The sequence below is a fragment of the Castanea sativa genome, chromosome 7, assembly GCF_040712315.1.
Source record: "Castanea sativa cultivar Marrone di Chiusa Pesio chromosome 7, ASM4071231v1".
NCBI classification, from domain to species: domain Eukaryota; kingdom Viridiplantae; phylum Streptophyta; class Magnoliopsida; order Fagales; family Fagaceae; genus Castanea; species Castanea sativa.
In genome coordinates, this window is record NC_134019.1 from 17255236 (window position 1) to 17268099 (window position 12864).

Here is a 12864-nt window from a genome sequence, read left to right on the forward strand (position 1 = left end):
TTCAAATTTTTAAAGTGGGTGGGCTCTACATCCAAATAGCATGTACTACTCATGGAACGAAGCCGAAAGTGGAAAGCCTTAAAGCATCTATGATACCTTGGCACCGACGATGGTAGCTCGGTATGGTCTAGTTGGATCAAATTTATCTCATAAATGGTAGAAAAGTATGGGAAGTGATAAATTTTGGTGAATGTTCTTGGGCCTAGAGAAAGCTTGGAAAACTTAGGACGTAGGTCTCTAGTTTGAGACAAAGTTCCTTCTAAATGTCTCCGTCGATGGTAGGTTCTCCACCAAGGATGCTTGGGAGTTGGGAATGTATTTGTCGCAGGGGCCTAACCCAAAAGATTGGCAGAAACTTGGAGGGAGTTTGCAAATTAGCATCATTTTTCAAACAATTTTGTTAGTTAGCAATGTTTCCAAACTATTTATAAAACTAACATCTTGAGTCTTTTAAACTCGAGTTCATTGTAGCAACTTGAGTTCTATGTGTTAGCAGAGTGGAAGTCGAGTTTTATAGACTTGAGTTGTTAGCATAGTGGAACTTGAGTTTTATAGACTTGACTTCCCTAAAGCATGATTCACCATTTCAACTTCAACCTAGAGAAAAACTCAACTTCAACCCAGAGAGAAACGAAATCACTTCAACTTCGAACAACTTCAACTTCGATAGACCCAAAAAGAAACAAAATCAGCAAACCCATAGACCCACAACGAAACAAAAAAACTCATTTCTACTTCAACTACAACAATAGGGTTTAAATACACACAGAAACCATGAACCACGAAGATCAAACCCATGAAGAAATGAAGATCAAACGATTCAAACCCAAACAACGAAGAAGAAACAACGAAGATCAAGCCGTGATGGCGAAGGTCACTAAACCCAAGTGGTGAAGGCTCCAGCGGCGGCGGCAAAGGCTTCATTTTCTTTTCTTCTCTGGGACTTTGGGTTTGTTGATGTTCCTTCGTTTTCTTCTCTAGTCTTTGGGTTTGTTTAAGTTTTGTTGCTTCTCTTTGGATTTAGGGAATGCAAGTCTCCACGGGACCACGGGGATAATTTTCAAGGAACTCGAGTTTCTACAAGATAACGTGAGATGTTAATTTCCTAAATAGTTTGGAAATCATACTAATTAACAAAATTGTTTGAAAAATGGCGTTATTTTGCAAATTCGTCCCAGAAACTTGTCTGGCACAAAAAAATCCTTTCACAAATATGCGATGAGCTTTTGGCTAGCTATCTGGGAAAAGTTAAAACTCTCAGGACAAATTGCTTTCTCTAGGCATTATCCAAGTTCTCGGCAAACTTCTACCAAAGGGTCTCTTGGCAAGTGCTCAAATTGTTCAATTACATTGTCGGAGCTCTTTTTTTTCGCCGGAGCAAATTCCGGAGGGAGGAGGAGCCCGGAGATTACATCTCAGATTAATATGAGCAGGTTTGAAGAATTTGGGTAAGGTTTTTAAGCTTTTGAGGTTTGCAGTTAGGAGTTGAAAAATGACCCTACTTTTTAAGATTGGAACAAGTGAGACTTCAAAAAAAACTATACCTCAAGATAAGTCTATTTTTTAAGCTTAGAGAAACGAAGTTTGGGATTCACAGCCACAACATCTACTCTGGCTACTCGTACGCATCAGTCAACTTTCTTAACCTCTTATTTCCCTTTCAAATTCCTTTTCTATTATTATTATTTTTTTTTAAATTTCCTTCTCTTTTTTTTTTTATATGTATGAATTCCTAAAAATGTAAAATAGTTCTTCTCAACAATATATATATATATATTCTGAATTGAGCTGGCATTGTTGGGTTTTTTCTGGGACTGCTGCATCAACCTATAAATTGGTTGCCCGAAAACCAGTGGCCTGAAACCTGGTATCAACGAGCGTTTTACAAGGCATTGAGAAAGTACTAGACCATGATAGAGGGCATATAGATGGGCATGTCCCCAAAGCATTGAGGAATCACTAGACCATGACAAGATTTTGAACATATTTAATGAAACAGATTGGAACAAATTTTTCTAATGTGTTTGAACCTATTAATAATATATTAACCATCACTCTTATTGCTCTACGATTTCATCAAAATATTCCAACAATCTTTGACTTTCCTTGCACATTAAGCCAAAAACTAAACAGAGAAAATTTGAACTATGTATTATTACAACATTATTCTTGCAAGCACGTTCAAAAGATGATTTTCATGAAGTACAAATTAAATGAGAGAGAGAGAGAGAGAGAGATAGAGAGTTCATGTATACAAAACTTAGTAGTAGCTCAAGCAGGTCGCATAACCTTCCGCAGGATTTAATCTTAATATTGCCTGCTAAAATAAAAACACTTTCTTTTGATCTGGTAATAGCTATCTGAAATGCGCATTGGGGGCAACTTTTGTAGGACGAAGAACATCAAAATAGATGGAACAATGTATACCAACAGTGCCCAAAAGCCCAGCCATACATGGTAAAAATGAATCCCACAAAAAAAAAAAAAGAGAGATCATGTTAACTCTAAACTAAGCAGACAGGTTTAGTGTTGAGCATGCATATTAAACTAAACATTAGCTCAAGTAGATCACAGAACCTTCCAAAAAAGTTCGTCTCAGTCTTGCCCGCTAAAACGAATAGACACTTTTTATCTGATAGGGTAATACTGATCTGAGACACGCCTTGGGGGCAACTTTCGCAAGACGATGAGCACCAAAGCAGATGGAACAATCTCAACCAACTGCACTCGAAAAGCAAGGCATACATAGTGAAAATGAATCAGTCTGAAAGAAGAGACATGATTGACTACAGAGTAAGCAGACAAGTTTACCATTCCACCAACAGCCAGTCTAGTGTATTTTCAATATTTACCATTTTAATCTTTTTCTGATTATAGCTAAAATACTCCACTGAAGGTTGTCATATTTAATGTTAATTGAGTACAAAAGTTGAAGTTCTAGAGGAAGTTTCTTCCACCACTGTTGTAGAGAATGAACCAAAAAAAAAAGGGAAAGAAGAAAGAAGGTGGTAATCATAGTACATCCAAAGTCATTTTTATTTTTATTATTGTCAACTCTCAAGTTGTGAGTGGTGCAACATTACTTTTACGTGGCTCCAGCATTGACGTTACTTTTATTGCACATCAATCATAATATGTCACCTCTACAGTTGTGACCAAAGTTGTAAAAAAATTTTGTGTCACTAGACTTATTGTTTGTATTTTCATGGAGTTTTCTTTCCAGGACACCTTTTTTGTTGCAAATGGAATGTGATTTCAAGAATTAAAAAAAGAAAAAGAAAAAGAAAAAAAAGTGTACTGTGGTCGGACAAAAGGAACACTTTCCCTTGTTTTGCAAGTAAGAGGCATCCTTGGAGGGAGAGGATATTCATCTCTCCCAAATATAGACCTTAGTCAAAAATTGACAATGTGAGCTATTCTGGTAATGAAAGCTCGTAGATGCTTGCAATTAGGAAATTCAAATATTTTCTACTTGATGCCAGTATCATAAGCATTACACCCAATGAAGAGTTGGAACAAACTATTAGTATAATGTGGAAAAAATAGGCAGCATAGACAAAGATGACATCCCTTTAAAATATTATAAATACAAAGTATTAGATTAAGTATCAAAACTTACCAGGTAATATATTAGGTTCAGGATGGGATGATTCAGAATATCAAAATCTGTATCCTTGTCAAATGCTGAGAAAGCAAGCTATGACAAACAAATAAAGATGTAAAGGATATGGAACTTTGGATTCTATGTATAAATTTCAGTATTAAAAGGAACTCACCATAACGCATCTTATCAAGAAACAAGTACAACAAATTCCTGTGACAAAGCCAACCTGCCAATAAAAAAAGTGAGGCACCAGATGCTTTTAGGAATGCCAAGATGTTTTGTGTGTTTCTAACTCTTTATAGCATTCTCCTTGGGATGATTATGATTCCTTTTCATTCATCATTTTGTTCTGAAACTCCACCTAAAGAGATTCTTCCGCAGAATTCATTGACAGGGATAATAAGATCAACCTCATTTTTTAATTAGTAAAACTGTGTTCACTTTTTGACAAATTTTTATAGTGTACTTGGAATTCAATGGAAATAACAACGATATACTGTCTTTCATCAATTTCAAACTATTAAACAACTAAAACTGACAACTTAGGTACAAACCTCATATAGCTTTTTCTGACGACCTCTAGACTCAATCGGGAAATGCCTCAGCATGACAAATAACCTAGAAGGCACAAAAATTTAAGAATAAGCACATTTGTTATAGTGTGTAACAAGGATACAGCCTTTAAGGTGACATCAAGTTGTTACCTCCCACCATATATCAAGAATCCGAGAGCAACAGAAAATGAAATAACTGCAAAAGAAATTGAAAATAAATCATTTTTAATAGACAAGCCTTAACATACATAATTCATAACTGTACGACTGCATGAATAATTTGTTCTATCAGCGTCACGATTTATTATTAAGAATTACATCATTGTTGTGCAACATCATCAAATAAATTTGTCTGCATAAATGTAACAACAATGGAATAAATAATTATATACAGAATACTGATATATCACCAAAATTATCTAAACAGCATTAACCTGAAAAGAAGAGTTTGGCTGTTTCCACTGCAACAGGACTTCTGCTTAATCTTATGAATATCCAGATGCACACCTATTATCACAAAGGAATGATTTAAGAAACTAAGACCTACCGAGTGTAATGGGTATTATTGCAGGGGCAGACCCAGAATTTTCATCTTAGAGGGACAAAGTGTGGGATATATATTAATATATATCAATATGAAGGAGCTAGCTTTGATAAGCATATAATATTTGGGTTGGGGTGGGGGATCCAAATTTTCATAGGGGGACAAAGCATGGTTCGTTTCTTCCTGACCAAATTGCAATAGAAAAAATTGAAGTTTTCTTCCTTACCTGTATGATGTATACAAGTCCATTTATTACATAATAAGCTGGCCTAAGCTTATTAGTCGGTAGGCTTCTTGCCTGTTAAGAATCATAAAATGATCACCAATATCAATTATATGGCTCACTTTATATCATGATTCACAGAAAATAAGATGGCATACCTGGTGATAAATCTCGGCCCAGAACAAAACAAGTAATGTGTAAGTTGAAAAGAATAGAAGAGTGGGAAGTTCCATTAGCACCATGTGAAGTTCCTGTACCAGAATGTTAGTTTAAGGCAGGGCAATCAGAAAAAGAAAGAAAAACTAATACAGTGCTCCAAAGAAAAGTTCGAAGGCAGTTGAACAGGTTACATGATGAAAGATGGATTTATATAAACCAGGTTTTCTTTCAAATTTGTTTTTAAAAACCTATACACGAATTATTAATGTTAAAGCACAAGGTTTTGGCAGTAAATTTTCAGTTATATCTTGCTCTCATGTATTTTTATATTTGACTGCTGTCCAATATCTTATCTGATACCATGGAGCCTAAATTTTACAGAGTTCATGTGGGACCCTCATGTGTGAGGTCCAAACATTTTATGAGAGAGAGGTCTCATAAACCGTCTCATACAATACTTTTTCGTGAAAGAAAAATATAGTCAACAGAAATGTACGTTCACATTTACACTCTGCTTATAGTACAAAAGAGAAAATTTCCTCAACGATTTACTAATGCAAAAGGGTGAAGCATGTTGTTAAGGATTGTCACCATACCTGACAGGTAAATCCAAAAAAAGTGTTGGCAGATTGGAATTTGATTAGTATTTTACTATGCTAAGGTCACAATCATCCTTCATAAACATTATATAAAATCTTTACTTGGTTAATGAGAATAGATGATAAAAATATAGCCTTTCTATTGGTATTCAAATGTCCATCCTCTGTGTGTGTGCGGGCGCACTTTTGGCTTTGGGAGATTCTTCATAGTTAGTTGTATCTAATATATTTTGGCAAATTTACTTGTACTCCAATTTTACACATTTTTAACAGATAGATTCTTGTAGAAACAGGAGCCTTTATTAAATTGAGATACTTTTGAAGAGTTCATGGTTTGAGAAACTGAATTTTGATGATACAAGTTTAACAAGGATCTATCACAATGGTTATTCTTTGGTCATAAATCGTTTTTTAGATTGAAGTTCTGTGCCTTGCATAACTCTACTGAGTTGAAGTAGTTACTAATTCTGCAAGCATATATGTTTCAGTTGAAAATTTCAAGAATAATTTAATGGAGAAAATAACCAGGGATGAGCCAAGAGCCTTGTAGCTCAATGGCATACCCCGCTCTTATTTACTAGTTGAAGCAGGATTCCAATCCTCCCTCCCCTTGTTGTTGCAACTATCGAATTATTTTTAAAAGAGGCATAATTATCATTGAAAGCACAATGCAATTAGAATCATGAAATATTGGAGCTCAGACTACCAGAATTCAAAATTAAGAACTTACCTTGGGTCTAATAAGGAACACACTTTTGTAGAGACCAAAGAGGACAGCCCTCACTGTGAAAATGCAATTTGGTTTCAGCAAGCTTATACAAAAGATACAAGAAGAACTATGACAAGTGATACACGACCCTTACGTCCATTCACAATAAAATTCATCAAGTGGAAAACCTTTTGTGTTGTCCACCCATATTCAGGTACTCTTAATTGAATGCGCAATAGTTGTACCTGAAAATTAGTAACAAATATGCCATCATAAAATCAGTTTTACTATAATTGTTAGGTGAGTATCATGGACAGCAGATGCAATGACAAAAGTATAAAAAAAGGAACACTTTTCAAAAAATTGTAGCAAAATCATTAATGATTTTATACTATCACTTATGCCTAAGGAGAGCCATACAGGAAGCCTATTTATTAATGATACAATTGATATTAATACAAAAATTCTTCTCTAATATACAAAGATAAGTTTGAAGCTGCTCAAAAGACCTGTAGGAACTGATTCGTGATGGATAAAAACAATGCATCTCCCTCCCATAACAACACATTTCTGTGATGTATATGTAACAATGCACTCACCCTTCTGGCAGGCCTTACTCATAGAGTATCCTAGACTCTATGTAACATATATCAACAAATCTATATCCTAATTGATGTTCCTGTTGTCTTAAACCTTTGATAGTCTTACAAATTCTTGTCAACAACTTCTTAACTGGCCAAATTGATATTAAACTAATAAGAGGCTCATCTTGTAATTATCAGATAAAGAGACTGCACACAACAGAGATATTACATTTTGTGCAGCCTGAGCACGACAGTGTTCCAGAAGAAATAACATTGAACTGACAGTGATACTATAATACAAATAAGGACCGGAAAAATGACAAGATGAAGGATTCCCCTTTTCACCTAGTTAAATAGCAGGTGTAAAAACTACATTTTTTTGAAGTTCATATGAGCACAATAGCTTTTGCATAGAGAAGTAGAGGCTTGATCTTGATAAAGTAACGTAGGTCAGTCCAAGATTTATGTCTTTGGTGGCAACAATCAAGAGTATTAAACTTCCATATACTATACATATATTGCTGATTGATCACACGATCAATGATATTAGGTACAACATGCAGCAAAGAAGATTCTTTATCAGGAACAACTGCTGTCAAGAGTAGCACAAACTTCACACTAAAGGTTCAAAGCATTTGAAATGGATAATTATAATGTGGTTTGGAAAGTGATTACTAACTGTCTCATAAGAGCTACTGTTGACAGATCCATCATACTTTTGGACAAAACTTAAGAATAGTTGCATAAAATTATTATTAGAATTGTAATAATAGTTGAAACCCATTTTAATGGCTGCCATAAAGCTAGTGGTGCCCTTTCCAAGTATGTGCTAAAGTAGCAACAAGAGTGTAGATAAAATATGGTTTCCTGATTACAAATCAGAAAATTGGTTGTGAATTGCGCTAAGCAGCTACCATCCTTTGAAAAACCAAATTTTCTGTAAATCTTAGTGACCAGTGCCAAGCTTAATCTCCATCACCAGTATCTTTATCTTCTTATATAGTGGCATATATATGATAGATATAATGAACAATATTCTGGCACAAAATAGGAAACTAGCTGTGATTAGAGCTGTCTATCAAAAGCATTAGGACTTAGAAGTTGAAGTTTGAAGCCAAGGCCAATTCAACACTCGGCCAAGATTACCTTATTCCTAGTGTCTGAATTTATATCAAAATAAAGTAAAAACCACTATTTTTAGGATTGTGTAACAATTAAAATTCTTAATTACTCTTAGATTATATCGAAATAGTGCTCTCTCTCCTCACATTTATAATGGGCCTATCATGAATTTATTAATTTAATAATAGAACTCCACCATAAATGTGAGAGCAAAGAGAACTATTTTCGGTGCTTCGGGAGTACTTAAAAATTACTCAATTTCACGATGTGAAATCTTAGTAAACATTTTCATCTTGTCAGTGTTCCATTTATCTACACAAAAATTAATATTATCATCAAATATGAAAAACACAACAATCAAGATTTTCTGGGTGAGTCCAAAAAATGTTGATTAAGATAAAAATTAAATAATTAAAAAAGAGAGAGAGAGAGAGAGGAAGAGAGACCATGATATGATATTCAATTCCCAGAAATAAAAGGTACATACCAGGGCAATGAAGGAGACCAAGGCATAAGATGCACATAAAGCATAGTAAATGCCTCTTTGCCATTGTTCTGACTCCTCAATCTCATCCCAACAACTAAACAATAACCCAACACCAACACCACCACCACCACCACCAATGTCAATGCTCTCTCCATCTTTAACCACAAAACTCTTTGTTCTCAAAGGCGTCCACGCCATTTGAGGTTTGATTCAAAGCAAAACACAGTAACAACAACAACAACAACAACAACAACAACAACAACAAAGAAGGAGGAACAGAAACAGAGAATAGTTTATGTTTTTGCTTTTGCTGTGTGGACATGCAGCACGTGGAGGCAAAGGAAGGAGGATACGTATACGAAGGTTGAGCCACGAGGGATTCAATAACGGCTTGCACGACGTCGTGGCATATTCTTTGATTAAGGAAGGGGGCATGTTTTACTTTTTTTTATTTTTTTTGTTTCATGGTTGTGAGAGAGATTTGCAACGTCGACATTTGTTGTTCTTTGACTTAAAAAGACTTTCTTTATTTTTCTTTCGCTTTCCGGCCACCGAAAATATACAATATGTATGTAGGTAAGGAATTTTTTACCTTTTTAAGTTGGTATTTTTCTGATTCTCAAAAAAAAAAGTATTTTTCTACCTTTCTTTTTCCTCTTCTTCTCTTTATTCACCAGCTCTTGTATGAAAACTTGAAAAGTTTTCTTCCCATAAATAGTTTTCTCTTTTTATTTTTTTGGAACACACTATGGAATCGATTAATCAACCTTTTAGAATAATCATCTAAGAGTTGATTTCCCTTTCTTTTTTCAAGAGTAATTTCGTTTTCCTTATTAAAAAAAATCTATAACTATCATAATTTAAAAAACCGGATTGAACTAGACGGATGAACTAGGAACCAAGCACCAATATGGTTCGATAAAAACCATAAAATCGACCAAAAATAGTAACCAAAGCAAAAACGGTTCTTTGACCATACTCATTTTAAAACCATGAACTATATCATAATCCATGTAATATATATATATATATATATATATATATATATATATATATATATATATATATATATTTATATATATTGAGATAATATAAACAGAAGACACAAGGAGAAGGGGAAGGAGAGTGTGGAAAAACAAGACTTACAACATTAGTACTTACAATTCCATGTAATATATCTAAAAATTAAAATTTTCCCGAAAAAATTTATCACTATTCTCTCTTTCTTCTTTTTGATATCGGCAGAACAATTGAAATTAAAATCTTCTTTTTTAAAATAGTGGTAAAATTCACTATTCTTTTTTGTTTTTTTAAACTTTCCAATTTCATAACTAATAGTAACTAATTTCATTAGCTAAGCTAGTATTTTGTCAGGTAAATTGCAAATTACACCCCTGAAGTTTGGAGTTGATTGGATTTTACATCTCTAAGTTTCAAAAACTTGATTTTACACCCTTAAATTTGGTTCCAGTAGCAATTCATCCCCCACAGTTAGTTTCTGCTATTAAGTGACATATCATCATGCTGATGTGTTTTATTTTTGCCAAATTAGCCCCAAAACTACGTTGTTTCAATGATGACTAAGTGAATAGCTGCCACAATCAAAACCACATTATTTTAGGCCTAAGCTTAAAACACAAACCTACAGGTTAAACGACAAGCCAAACTCTAAAATTAAAAACATAAACCACGAAGATAGCAGACCTCATACCTTCTTAACCTAAAGCCCACAAACCTAGGTCTCCCTAACCCAAACCCCATGAACGTAGGCGGTGGTAGCAGCTCCCGGTAGCAATTATGTTAATAGTGAGTTGCTTTTCTCTTTCTCTCTGTTTTCAGATTTGGCTTTGGTCCACAACACAAAACATCATTGTATGCATGTTCAATACTTGAACCTTTGTCTCACTTAATAGAGTCACCAAATTCGTCCTTGGAGGCCATTTTACCCACAAACGTATAATACTCATCACATCCCGAGGTTTTTTTTTTTGTGATTAGAAAATGTAGTAATCTTAAATTGTAATAGGTGCAAATTATTAACTTTTATCTAAAAAAATAGAAGAACCTCAAAGTACTCGCTCACGTGCGTGCTTAGATGCTAGTGTGTGTATATTTATATGTATGTATGTAGATAATTAATATGACTTTTGTTTTATTTCTATATTATAGATTTTAGTTGATCGATCCCATGGAGGTATTTAGGTGGTAGGCTCATTGGTCTGGGACATAATGTAGCTTGGAGGTTTAAGGTTCAAGGTTCAAGGTTCAATCTAGCCTCTGAGCACGCGCTCACGAATGTGTTCACTGGCTCTTCTATTTTTTTTTTTGTAAAATTTAATAATTTGCATCTATTATAATTTGAGATTACTACATTTTTCATTCACAAAAAATCCTAGGGGTGTGATGAAAAATTATTTCACTTGCAAACGCATAACATTCGTCACACCCCTAGGCATTTTTATGATTGAAAAATGTAGTAATCCCAAATTATAATAGATACAAATTATTAAACTTTACAAAATAAAAAATAAAAATAGAAGAGCCTTTGAGCGTAAATGCGGGCTAAGAGGCTAGTATTCCATAATCATTATTATTTTTTGGCAATTACGTTAATGAACAAATAATCCATACACAAACATGTGATTTTAATGTTATTTCAGTGTTCATTCTTTAAAGCTAGCTAGCCTTTGATACTCATGGCTGTATTAGAAGTCCACAAACTCACAATATTAGTAGACAAACGTGCAAACCTCAAATTGAGATGAATGAAAATAATGACACTAAACTAAAAAGAAAAAGAAAAGAGCCTCATTGCATGCTCAAAGCACACGTGATGTGGATAGTAATTCTAAACAATGTAGAATTGCATAATATGAACGTCATTTATCAATAAATTAAGAATGTTAAGTTTCAAAGATCAGGATTTAGAGGGATATATTTGAACAAATTTATGTTATTTTAGTTGTTTTATGAAACTATAGATGAACACTCTAGAAAAAAAATTTAAAAAAAAAAAAAAAAAACATCGCAACAACTTTTCTTCCTTTAGTTAGATGACTGAAATAATGGTGTAGTTTATCTTGCAACTTACACTCTTGTTGGGAATTTAAAAAAGAAAAAATGTTGTGGAGTTTATCTTTGCGAGCTTCGTAACTACTAAGTAGTCATGATGCAACGTGACATAAGGAAAACCTTTAGTGCACACTTGTTTATGATTACTTAAACCAATAGAATTTTTTCCGTATCAATTGTCTTAAATTTAAGTATGAATTTCAAATTTGTGCGCTTTCTATAGCAGGAAGTCTCAAACAATAGGACGATTAAATAAGATTGAAAATAATAGCATAAATAGAAATGGTTTAAAATAAAAAACAAAAAAATGGACCAAAAATGCAATTGTAATTAAAAGTTAATTTGAAATTTCAAGTTCTATTACAATCTCTCACAACATATTTAGTTGACAAACTACAATCATTGTTACAAATTCATACGGAGTTTGGATTGTGCACCCACACTTGTCGTTTAGAATCTTGACATTGAAATTGATAGAAGGTGAATTTTCTTTTTAGAACTATATATATATATATATCCTCTTTGAGACCTCAACTACTTCAAATACTTTGTTTTACCCACATGAACCTTGGCATCAAAACACGAAATGAAAAACTAAGGTCATCACCATAAATGCATCTAATTTGACAATAAGATCAGAAAAGCTAACTACTCACCAAATACAATTATTCATACCAATCATAACCATTTGAGGCAAAAATCAAAACTAAAAATCATTTACATATGGAGAAGGAATAGTATTATAGTTATGAGAGTAAAGAAATTTGACACAGAAAGTCTCAAACTCATTCATCTTTCTAAGCCTTACAATGAAGTCTGAAGGGTATCAATGAGATCAAAATTAGTTTAATCCTATAAAAGATAATAATAAAAAAAATGTATAACCACGTCACTTCAAAAACATATAAGGAGCAACATAATTGGCAATTCAAATATCAAAAATAAATAAGAAGAAAGATGTGTTAAGTAATGAAGCACACTTGCAGCCTATGCCTCAATTCCAATATGGCAACACCATAGATAAAGCACGATAGGTTTGCCTCCTAATATCACGTCCAATGTCTGACTTTGTTCTCTGCAATTACTTTAGGAATATGTTATGAATTTACTTTATAACCTTCGCTTGTATAAATTACTTTCTATAAATGATGTAAATAGATTTTTTTTATATATAAATTTTAGAAAGGATTCTTCTATCTTGAAATTA

At 33.5% G+C, this 12864-nt stretch overlaps 1 protein-coding gene across 1 annotated transcript; it reads right to left on the reverse strand.

Moving 5' to 3' along the window:
- Nucleotides 1-2071: 2071 nt before the first annotated feature.
- LOC142643921 (tobamovirus multiplication protein 1-like) lies at nt 2072-8891 on the reverse strand. The gene is made up of 11 exons (XM_075818632.1): nt 8586-8891; nt 6547-6637; nt 6414-6466; nt 5084-5176; nt 4929-5000; nt 4593-4665; nt 4309-4354; nt 4159-4222; nt 3777-3830; nt 3620-3697; nt 2072-2721 (listed from the first exon to the last, which is right to left on the reverse strand). The coding sequence occupies exons 1-11, from the start codon at nt 8781-8783 to the stop codon at nt 2629-2631; spliced, it is 915 nt and encodes a 304-aa protein (XP_075674747.1). The 5' UTR covers nt 8784-8891; the 3' UTR covers nt 2072-2628.
- Nucleotides 8892-12864: the final 3973 nt, after the last annotated feature.

Coding starts and splice junctions, on each gene's coding strand:
- LOC142643921 (XM_075818632.1), bottom strand. CDS start 8,783: ATGGCGTGGACGCCTTTGAGAACAAAGAGTTTTGTGGTTAAAGATGGA. Junction 6,467..6,546: donor GAATTTTATTGTGAATGGAC/GTAAGGGTCGTG, acceptor GCATTTTCACAG/TGAGGGCTGTCCTCTTTGGT. Junction 4,666..4,928: donor GACTTGTATACATCATACAG/GTAAGGAAGAAA, acceptor TTGTGATAATAG/GTGTGCATCTGGATATTCAT.